The sequence below is a fragment of the Myotis lucifugus genome, unplaced genomic scaffold (assembly GCF_000147115.1).
Source record: "Myotis lucifugus unplaced genomic scaffold, Myoluc2.0 scaffold_0, whole genome shotgun sequence".
Lineage (NCBI taxonomy): Eukaryota > Metazoa > Chordata > Mammalia > Chiroptera > Vespertilionidae > Myotis > Myotis lucifugus.
The window spans coordinates 16096873-16109113 of NW_005871048.1; the positions used below are offsets into that span (position 1 = coordinate 16096873).

The 12241-nt window shown below is 39.4% G+C and overlaps 1 protein-coding gene across 10 annotated transcripts in view; it reads right to left on the reverse strand.

Annotated features, from left to right (window-relative positions):
- FER (FER tyrosine kinase) overlaps nt 1-12241 on the reverse strand; it is a 294456-nt gene that overhangs the window by 97236 nt on the left and 184979 nt on the right. For all 10 annotated transcript variants that reach the window (XR_002827917.1, XM_014464462.2, XM_014464639.2 and 7 more), the window contains 2 exons: nt 3970-4085; nt 371-465 (listed from right to left, as the gene is read on the reverse strand). Coding sequence is in view for 9 of the 10 variants with exons in the window: in XM_014464462.2 (XP_014319948.1) it covers nt 371-465; nt 3970-4085 (211 nt within the window). In the remaining variant the exon portion in view is untranslated. The remainder of the gene's footprint in view (nt 1-370; nt 466-3969; nt 4086-12241) is intronic.

A 12241-nucleotide genomic window follows, 5' to 3' on the forward strand; every position in this document is an offset into this window, starting at 1 on the left:
TGGACAGAACTGGAGAACATGCTAAGTGAAATAAGCCAGTCAGAAAAGGACAAAGACCTTATGATTTCACTCATATGTGGAATTTAATGAACAAACTGAACAAGCAAAATAGAGACAGAATCATAGTAGAGCACATAGATAGCTCTGTTGGGGAGGGGAGTTTGAGGGGGGTGGAAGGATTGAGCAAAAAAGGGGAAAAGAAAAATGAAAGAACTCCTTGGACATGGACAACAGTGTGGTGTTTGCGGGAGTGGAGGAGGGTGGGTGGAGGTAGAAGAGGGTATGGGGGGATAAATGGTGATGGAAAATAAAACAAAATAAAATAATTTAAAATAAAATGTCATCATGGAAACCTCTAAAATGCTATTACCTGGAATCAGTTCCATAATGATGTAGATCGGCTGTCTCTGTGTGCAAACTCCTATAAGTTTGACAATATTGGGATGATCGTATTGCTTGAGAATTCTGGATGAGAAAAGAATAATTATTTTAAATAATTATGCATTAACCTATGATTATAAGTAATGTACACAAGTAGAATATACTTTAATCAATATAACTCATTTTTTAAAACTTCAGTGTGAACCCAAATTGTAATAGGATATATGCAAATTTTGATAAATCTTGGCAAAATATAGGTACAAATCAGTCGATTATCCTTAATTCCATTAAATATTCACTTAAAATTATTATTCACTCTGAATGACTAACAACCATGCTAAATAGGAATAACTTACTTAGTCTAAAACATTTAGAACTCTCTTCCAAATATCTGGACTTAGCCACCCACCACCACAAAAGCATAGCTGAAAAGCATGAGTGAACTCAAAACTGTAAGCTTCTAGGGTAGCATCTTTTTGTTTTGCTCTATGTACACACTTGATTTAAAATACTTAAAAATAAGAATCTAATTCATGTTGATAAATACCATCGTGTAATCCCTTCATTAAATTTTATAATCAGAGCTTTCTTGCTGACCATAATCAATCTCAAAATAGAAAGAACTCAAAAGTTTTGAGAAAGTTGTCAAAAGGTTAAATAACTGAGAACAGAGTTTCAGTATCAAGTTAAGCTGAAGCAGAGAAGACTTAGTTTGGATAAGGCAAAATTTCAGAGGGTTATAAAATAGCAGACTCCTAGCTCAAATTAAAAGTAGATTCGATTCCCTCAGAGGCCTGTCTACTCTGGTGATTTCTATTACCAAATTTTACTCCACATTATCCTATTGACATAGTTATAAGCTCACTTATATTTCAAAGATGCAGTTTTCTTGCCTAAGAGAATGAAAAAATAACTTTATTTAGAGAAAGATAAAACAGTTTATATAAATTTTATACATGTACACCTAAAGCAGGGATACATCTAAGAAAAATGTTTTACATTGAAAATACAGATTGATTTATAAATGAAAAAATAAACTTGAAAGAATTCTAGAAATAAGGGAAATATTCTGACAATAACTTTGAATTTGCAACTTCTACAAAGAATTAAAAAGAAAGTTTTAAAATGTTTGACTTTAATTCAAAATGTTATTTCTGAAGCTGGAAATTGCTTAGTAAAGAAATTCCAAAAACCAGCCAGCCTGAATTCCAATAATATTAAATAGCTAACTATAGAGCTCTATCATCTATTAAAGTACACTTAAAAGTTTTTGCATGGATATAATTTTATTTATTTATTTATTAAATATATACTACTGATTTTACAGAGAGGAAGAAAGAGGAATAGAGTTAGAAACATCGATGAGAAACACTGATCAGCTGCCTCCTGCAAACCCCCTACTGGGGATCAAGCCTGCAACCAGAATCGAACCCGGGACTCTTCAGTCCAAAGGCTGACATTCTATCCACTGAGCCAAACCAGTCAGCACTATAATTTTTATTTTTAAAATAAAACAATCTCATTTTAGAAAAGCAAGCTAAACTCTCCATTTTTCAATAAAACAATCACAAATTGGAAAAGAAAAAAAATTAAAGATTTTTGAAAATGTTGGATATAATTTATACCATAAGAATACCTATGGATATCCTAATATATAAAAACCCAGGGTCCATAACAACTGACTGAAGGCTCGACCGAACACCAGAAGTCAGTCCTGCAGTTAGTGCTGGGTCGCCATGCAGCAACCCAGCACTGACTGCCAAGGGGGCTGTGGATCAGGCCGAGAGAGAGGCCCGGAGAGAGAGGCAGGGTCTGATCCGCAGCATCCATGGCAGCTGTTGATCAGCTGTTGCCTCTTTCTCTCCAGGCTTTGCCAGCAGCTGCACCTCTGTTTCTCTCTGGGCCTCCATGGGGGCTGCTGATCAGGGCCAGAAACACTGTCATAGAAACTGACCAATCAGAAACAAATCTGGGTGAAATGTGAAGAGCCAATGGCTGCCTAGGAGGCGGAGCTTTTGACGCTGACTGGCATAGAAACCGACCAATCAGAACCAAATTGGCCAGCAGGGTAGGGCAGTTGGAGGCGAGATCAGTCAGCAGGGGAAAGAAGTTAAGGGCGATCAGGCAGGTAGGTAGGCAGGTGAGCCGTTAGGAGCCAGCAGTCCCAGATTACGAGAGGGATGTCCAATTAGAGAGGGTGCAGGCTGGGCTGAGGGAACTCCACCCCCCCTCCATGCACGAATTTTGTGCACTGGGTCACTAGTCTATAAAATAATAAATCTATGAATTTAAAACCTTTAAATTTATTAGAGTATTTTTTCTGAATTGCCAAAAATACACATGAAACGGGGTTTCACTTTATTCTGTAGATAATATTCAATAAATGCATCTTACCAGTTTACTCCTTTGCTATCAATACTCATTTTCAGATAAATGGAGAAATGGACAGGAAAATGCTCCATGCTATGGGACTTAGTTCACTCACTGCCATGTTCCCTTATTGCCATATCCTCTGTTCTCCATGACACTTTACAAAAACTTAAATTTTATACACTAGATCATCATGGAGACACACATACCCGCCAATACACTCACACCTTCCTCTCTCCTTTTACACCAGGGGTGAGGCACGTCAGGCCCTCAAAATCATTTGGTCTGGTACTGCCAAGGCATTAGGAGTGAGTTAATTAAATGTTTAATCAAATAAAGCAGGCTAATTTTTAAGTTGATAATTTTGTATGGCCCACGAATAATGTTATAAATATCCAAATAGCTGTTGGCAGAAGAAAGGTTCCCCACCCCTGCTTCACACCAACAATCTATAGATCCATCTATTTTCCTCCTCTCCCAGTCATCCATCCATCTCCCAAACATATGTCTATCCTCACTCTGTCCAAAACACCTTTCAATTTGTTTTGTGCTTCATTGTATAAACTAGATGTTACAATTAACTGAAAGGTTTTAACTCTCTGCAATACAGAGGTAGCAAATTGGAACATTAAATTTTAGCTAAAAATAGGAAAAAGACAATCATCTAAAAAGATCAATTAGAAAAGAAACAATATGCAAATTCCAGAACAAATGCCAGACACTAAATTAAAGAAGGCATATGAGGTTCTTAGAAAAGAAAACTAACAAATGGAAAAAAAGAATTAAGTGATAATATCTAAGTAAGGTAGGGGAGATGAAGTTATATATCTAAATATTTATGTAAACTATATATTTTATATATAGAATATAGTAATATTTTTATTATAAGGAAAATCACAACTTTGTATATATACATATGTATGTATATGTATGTGTGATAAAAGCAAAAAATACTGCAATTTTTTTTCAAAGACTTGAAGAATACTCCGTTTTTTAGCACCTGGTTCTTTTCACTGTGCTTACTTAACTGACCTATAGTCTCACTCAAAGACAGAAACCTTCTGATTCCACATTGTATAAGTGCTTACTTTTGGACAAGGGCTCTGAAAATGCTTATTTCCACTTCAGCAAATTATAATTTATGATATCTTCAAAGTTACATTCTAGTGAGTCATTTGTATTATAAATACACACTTGACATAATTTTAAAGAACTCACTTGGCTTCTTGTAAAAATTTTATTTTCAGTTCCTGAGGAAGATCTTCTTTACATGTTTTAACAGCAACAGCAGTTTTATCCTTTAATATGCCTTTATATACTTCACCAAAATTTCCCTGAAAATACAAATACATTCATTGTTTGAGGGGTAAGACAGCCACATAAATCTTCACAAAATACAAAAAAAGCATGTAATGATACATTTTTAATTAAAGCATTCAGCATTACTCAGAGTTTGAAGTGGAAATCAAGACTGGGAATGTTGCTCTTACGAATGCTCTCAACTTTAAATATGCTACTCAATACACCAAATATTTGGGGACAATTGAAAATGAAAATAGGGAAAAAATTCAAGAAAATAGCACGAAAGGAGAAACTCAAATTTCACATTGTCAGAAATATCTGAGTTTCATTACATCCAGTTTCCTTTATCTGCAAGTTATTAAATTTAAAAAATTATCCATTAATGTTTGAAGATAAAGCAGAGATTTTGCAAGGTGACTGTTGGTGTTGAGCCACACAGCTATATGTCAGTTGGAGAGGAGTGAGAGTAAGAGACTAGGGCAGAGACAACAGAACTAGGAAGACGAAGGACTGTCAGCCACTGTTGTAGGCTGTCAGTCTCTGGAAGGTACCAAGGAAGAAGAGGTTCTTATCCAAATGCCTATGTCACTGGTGATGAATTCATTTTCTATCAAATGTATGAACGCCTAACCTTATTCTATGGCAAAAACGTATTTTGACTTAAGGTGCCTAATTTCCAGTTTCAAGTCATTTTTCTTTTATTATAAACACAAAACATTACAGAGAAGACCTATAAGGCTAACACAATAATTATTTTTTAGTGTTCTCTTCAAGTTTTTCTACATAAGCTTATATGTTTTTATAAAGCTACTAGAGGCCCGGTGCACAAAATTCATGCATGGGGAGGGGTCCTTCGGCCCGACCTTCACCCTCTCCAAGGGGGATGTCCGACTGCCTCTCACAATCCGGGACCGCTGACGCCTAACTACTCGTCTGACTGCCTGATCACCCCTAACCACCTCTGCCTGCCTGCCTGATCTCTGCTAACTGCTCCCCTACTGGCCTGATCGCCCCTAACTGCTCCCCTGCTGGCCTGATCACCCCTAACCACCTCTGCCTCGCCCCACACCCAGGACCCAGGATTCCCTCCTCTGGCCGGTTGCAGACACCCGGACTCAGGCTTCCCTCCCTCTGGCTGGCTGCAGGCACCCAGGACCCAGGCTTCCCTCCCTCTGGCTGGCTGCAGGCACCCAGGACCCAGGCTGGCTTAGCTCGGGCCGGCCGCAGCTGCAAGGGACTGTGGGTGGGCAGCTTCATCTGGGCCGCAGCTTCAGGTGCCCAGGACCATGGGACGGGCAGCTTGTCCCTCTCCTGGGCCACCGCTGTAGGCACTGGTGCCCAGGACGGTGGGGTGTGTGGCTTGTCCCTCTCCTGGGTCGCAGGTGCAGCCGCTGGTGCCCCGGACTGTGGGGCGTGCGGCTTGTCCCTCTCCTGGGCTGCAGCCTAGCTGGTCCCCATTCCTCTCTCGTGAGCTCATTTGTGCCTGGATGGTCCCCATTCCTCTCCCCAGTGTTGAGCATCTGAGCCTTACGGCATGATGGTGTGAGGGTGTGACGACCATTTGCATATTAGCTCTTTATTATATAGGACTAGAGGCCCGGTGCACAAAAATTTGTGCACTCGGGGGGGGGGGTGTGGGGGTCCCCCAGCCCGGCCTGTGCCCTCTCGCAGTCTGGGACCCCTTGGGAGATAACGACCTGCTGGCTTAGGCCTGCTCCCGGGTGGCAGAGGGCAGGCCCAATCCCTAAGTGCAGCCCCTGGTCAGGCTCAGAGCAGGGCCAATTGGGGAGTTGGGGTGCCGCCCCGTCATGCACAGAGCAGGGCGGATCGGGAGGTTGTGATGCCACCCTCAGTCACGCTCAGGGTAGGGCGGATAGGGAGGTTGTGGCCCCGCCCCCTGTCACACACAGAGCCACAGGGCGATCAGGGGATTGGGGAGCTCCCCCCTATCAGGCACAGAGCAGGGCTGATCAGGGGGTTGGGGCGCCTTCCCCTGTCACGAACAGAGCAGGGCAGATAGGGAGGTTGTGGCCCCGCCCCCTGTCACACACAGAGCCGCAGGGCGATCAGGGGGTTGGGGAGCTCCCCCCTGTCAAACACAGAGCTGCAGGGCAATCAGGGGATTGGGGAGCTCCCCCCTATCAGGCACAGAGCAGGGCTGATCAGGGGGTTGGGGCGCCTTCCCCTGTCACGAACAGAGCAGGGCGGATAGGGAGGTTGTGGCCCCGCCCCCTGTCACTCACAGAGCCGCAGGGTGATCAGGTGGTTTGGGCGCTGCCCCCTGTCACACTGATCCCGGTGCCGGGAGCCTCGCTGCTCCGCTGATCCCGGTGCCGGGAGGCATATTACCCTTTTACTATATAGAATAGAGGCCTGGTGCACGGGTGGGGGCCGGCTGGTTTGCCCTGAAGGGTGTCCTGGATCAGGGTGGGGGTCCCCACTGGGTGCCTGGCCTGTCTGTGTGAGGGGCTGAGGCTGTTTTCCGGCTGGCGAGTGACTGAAGCTTCCATGTTTTCTTTTTTTTTTTCTTCTATTTATTCTGGGCCAGCTTTAGCTCTGAGGCCTCGCTGCTGAAAACATCGATACAATGTTGCGGTCCGGCTGGCTTTCAGTCCGGCTGGTTTCTGGGGTTTTGTTTAGCTTCTTATTTGCAACATAGTACATAGTTGCTTAGAGTTGCAGCTGAGAGGCCGGCAAGTTAGGCGGGGAACGTTGGAGTCCGCAGTCACTGGAGCAAGCAAGCCTCCCTGCTCGCTTCAGTGCATGGCTGCCGGCCGCCATCTTGGCTGACAGTTAATTTGCATGAGGATATGCTGATTAGCCAATGGGAAGGGTAGCGGTCGTACGCTAATTACCATGTTTCTCTTTTATTAGTGTAGATAATAAGAATAAGAATAAGAATAAGAATAATATGCAAGCATCCTATATAATAAAATGCTAGTATGCAAATCAACCAAATGTTGGAATGACTGGCGGAATGACCGGTCGCTATGACTCACAATGACCACCAAGGGGCAGACGCTCAACGCAGGAGCTGCCCCGTGGTGGTCAGTGTGCTCCCACAGGGGGAGCGGCACTCAGTCAGAAGCTGGGCTCACAGCTGGCGAGCACAGTGACAGTGGCAGGAGCCTCTCCCACCTCTGCTGCAGGTGGGTGGTAAGGAGCAAGGGGTCCCGGATTGTGAGAGCCCCAGACTGTAAGAGGGATGTCTGCCTGCCAGCTTAGGCCAGATCCCTAGGGGGACTGGGCCTAAACCAGCAGGTGGACATCCCTTGAGGGGTCCCGGACTGCAAGAAGGTGCAGGTCAGGCTGAGGGACCCCCCCCCCCCCCGCAGTGCATAAATTTCATGCACCAGCCATCTAATTATATTATAATAAGCTTCAATACTATTCTTGTTGAGCAAGAAGTAGCTGAAGTAGGAGTCTACTCATTATTGAGTTTTCTGACTTCTAAGGTCCATATAACTCAACCAATAGTTCAAGGTATATACTTTTTACATGTTACTAATAAATAATTTAACATTATTAAAAAATAAATTTTTGAACATTTTAAGTATTACTTAATATTTTACTTAATTTTAAAATTAGTTTACTTAAACTTTAATGCACTTAAGTATTAAGATAATAAATTGTTATTGAATCTAACATTTAACTCTTAAATATTTAAAAGCAATGATTGAGTATAAATTCAACATAATACACATTTATCATAAGTTAGAAAAAGAAAAGTGTGAGCTTTTATATCCTTCCATGTTTGTTATTCTCAAGGTTCCCCCATTATCAGATCATTAATATATCATAGATAGAGCTGAGAGAAGATATTAATATGCACAATTACTGGGCCTCTACTTATCTGAATGATTATGAAGCACTTATAATTTAACTTGTCTAAAACTTAATGTTTTACTCATTAGACTTTTCTTAACTAAATTACCTTTTTCATTTACTAGGACCGTCATTCATTCTCTCTACAAGCATTCAGATTCTACCTCTGCAATATTTGTATCTTCCGCCTTACATCTCAGAAAGGTCACCCTGATTCAAAATCTTAAGTTTATCACCTAAACTGATCTGTCAGTCACTCACTCCTTCAATTCATCCACCACAGCACTGCCAGATTAATCTTTCCAAGAGACAACTTACTTCCTTAGTCAAAATTCATCCTTGAATTACCATCACCATCTCAGCCTCTGTCTAGCTCCACAATATAGACTCTGTTATACATGTCCTAAACTCAAGCACTTAGTGATCCCCAAATATGTGCCATGCCTTTTCTACATTTTTATCCTTCATGGAAACCAGCCCCCAACTCCAATCAGAAAAACGCTAACTAATTTTTAAGTTCATTTGACAGGCACAACTTCATCTCTGCTACTGACCTTAAGTCCATGAGGCTAAATATTATGTCTGTTATCTATTTTCATGTCATTCCTCATAAGAAGATCTTGGTCCTAGGTTAATCCTCATCTCCTCCTTCCTTAGTCTTCATTAGATTCTGTAGACTCATATTCAACCCTCTATATCAAAATTTTCCCCTTCTATCCCCAACTTTTACTGTGCCTTCCGGAATCCATGGTTCATCATTATAAAAATTTTATCTTCCAAGCATTTTTTTGGTCATTCTCTTCACCTTCTTGTTCCAATAGAAACTTGGTTCTCACTTGAAAATACGCAGATGGTAGATGATTTTCCTTTTGTCTTCTAAACTTAAGTCATGACTCCCCCATTCAAGCCTTCTCCCTCTGCCCAGATTTGGGATAAAGTATTTTACTAGTTCCTTGTTAATATTTTCAACCCATTTTTCCTCCTACAGTCCTAAAAACAAAATTCAAACAAACAAACAAAAAAACAAAAAACACCCGGCTTTGAAGCTTTATACCAACTGAACAACTGTCCCTTACTATGGCTATAAGCTATTGAATTTGAAAAGATATAGACAATTTGAGCTCCTGGTCACTATACCCTGTGTTATTTCCGTCTTAATTCTTGGCAATTTCAATAGACACCTAAAAATCTGTACAACAGTTCAAACTCAACTTTGTTTTGTTGTTTTTTTTAACATCTCTCTTTCAATGATTTTCTATTTTGAACTATTTCTAGGATAATATCTTAAATTTTGCCATTGCCAATAATGCAACTCCTCTATAATATCTATGTCATTCATCCTGTTTTCTGGCTGGCTTCTATTTTTCTAACTTACTTCCTCTATTATCTAGACCACAAAAATCCTTTCACTCTGTAAGAATATAAAGATTTTGAGGTTCTATTACTCATTGTCCATCACCCCCTTAATATCCTTTCTTCCTTCCTTATCCAGCTTAAATTCCATGGTCAATAATAACTACAACTGCTTACCATACATTGCCAGCATTTTGTTCCTCTTAATCTGTAGAACTCCCTTGTCAAATCCACAACCCAAATTGAATGCAACGCTACTACTCTGCACTTAGGCAGCCAAATGGGACTGAAGAAAGCCCACAACCATGCTGACTGGATTCACTTTAAATTCATGAACACAATTCTTTCAACATTAAAGAATTATTTTTTAAAAAATTCATGAACACAAACCTCCTTAATGCTGCTCAATAATCATATTACAATTCTGTAGAAAATTCACACTCTCATTCTTCTAAATAATGGCTTTCCCCTTCTACTCTCTTCTTAAGTCCCCTACTTTTCCTCCCTCCATCCTTATTCTTAGCTGATAATCTTGCTTGTTAGTACATTGAGAAAACTGAAGCAATCTACTAGTAAAGAGAACTTTCAGGCTCTCAGCCCCACATTTACCCTACGCACCTACCAATCTTCCTTGCTGTTATAAAAATGAACTATTGTGTTCTTATTGAAGTCAATTCTCCATTGTAAATTAAATTTACTCTTATCTACTCAATGACATTACTCTACCAATTCTCATCTCTCCCTCCCAAATCATAATTTGTCACTAGATCATTCCCAGCTGCAAACCAGCATGTTATAAGGCACTACATGACCTATACCCTCACCAACTCACTGACTTCCTGTCCTATCATATTCCTCCTTGTTTACTAAGTTACAGCCAAATGATCTCCCTTGTTCTTCAAATGAAATTTGCACTGGTTACTCCCTCCGTCTAGAACCCTCTTCCTTAGATGTCCACATGGCTAAATCCCCTCTCTCCAAGTTTTAATTTGAAAGTAACAATTTTAATCAGGCTTACCCGAATTTCCTTATTAAAAATGGCAACTTCTACTTATAGCACTCCTAAACTCCCAGTATTTTCCACAGGACTCAGCACCCTTTAACATTATAAAATTTACTATTTATTACTTTTATTGTTTATCAGCCTTCCCCTGTTAGACAGAATAAAAGCTCCAAAAGGGCATTGTTCACTGAGGATTGAATAAATATTTATTGAACACCAACTATACATCAAGAACTGTCTAGTAAGAGTATAGTACTCAAAAAATTAGAATTCTTGTCTCAACCTTATTTTACCACTAATATACAATACATTACAAGTATTTATTCAGAATTGGCAGTGAAAATATTAAATGACAAATCATGTTCTATTTAAAATATTAGCTGAAATGAAGCTATATCATTATCATTAAAGTTGCAGTCTTTTATTAAAATGATTAAATATTTTTGAAATTGACATCATGCTACTGCCTTGTCATTGGGAAAAATAACTATTCTTTGAAATACCCTTACAAAGAAAATAGAGGCTAAAATTCCTCCTGATACACTATTATTTCACATATTCAACTAAATATAAAAATAATTGAAATATTTTTGTTTTTTCCCAAGTACTAAAAATAATCTGTCCCCTTCAACACATGATATTTCAGTAAGTGATTTAATTGGATGATTTATTATTTAATTATATTTTCATGGAAATTTATTTAATTTCTTTGTAATAATTTTTGGCCCAATCAGTACTACTGAGTTAATGACCTAAAGTAACAGAAAGAAGAAATATTTCCTTAAGAATGACAAGCAGCCCTAACCGGTTTGGCTCAGTGGATAGAGCATCAGCCTGTGGACTGAAAGGTCCCAGGTTCGATTCCGGTCAAGGGCATGTACCTTGGTTGCGGGCACATCCCCAGTGGGAGGTGTGCAGGAGGCAGCTGATTGATGTTTCTCTGTCATTGATGTTTCTAACTCTCTATCCCTCTCCCTTCCTCTCTGTAAAAAATCAATAAAATATATTTAAAAAAAAAAAGAATGACAAGCATATAACAGAGGAAACAAACACATCACCTAATGCTTTTAGCTTGAAATGCTTTAGAAATTACTTCCTAAATATGTATTTGCAGTCAATAAAAACTGCTAGCCAGGAGTAATTTCATGCTTCCATTTTGAAAAGATATTTTAAAATACTAATAAAAGTCCTGTGAAGTAGATCACTTCAACAGGGATTTACTTTCTTAAAATATGTAACAGTTAAAAAAATAGGAAACATTTTGTCAATTCATCATGTTTACATTTAAAACAAAAAAGTAATGAATAATCATTTTTCACTTAACATGCTGAACTTTAAGTCTAATACTGATAACTCAGAAATGTATCAGTGATAGTTTTCACAAAATATCTTGATTTTACTTTATTTTTTCACATTGCATTATGAAATTAAATTCAAAATAGTTAATGGAAACATCACTAATTAAGCCATTGACAAAAAAGTTTACATTTACCATTGGAACTCAATTATAAGTAAACAATAAATTGGCAAGTAGTCCATTTGATTATCAAAAGTTTGCCATTATTGTTAGATATAATACTTTCAAATGGCCTATGAATTGAAAGAAACTTCCAACTAGACTTCTAACCATTAATAGAGCTAGCTACAAAATTAATATTTATACTGAAATATGTGTTTTGTTCATACAATATTTAGGTAAAATAACATGTCCAATGTTGTTATATACTGTGATTCTATACAGAGTTTTGAAATCCCAAAGAGCAGTACTAGTATTTTACATATTCTGGTTACACATGATAGCTTTTAAAAGTCAAAAATCATCTTTAAACCACTCAAAGGTTTTCACACATCTATTTCAGTGACCATCCCAGATGGTCTGTGGTACTGTGCTCTTCCAGGTTAATGTGGAAGGTGCGTTGTTGTGTGCCGGAACATAAGAAGGGTTGGAGGAAAATAAAGACTCTACAGAGTTCACAATCACTATAAAGACTGTCAGTTATTTACTTC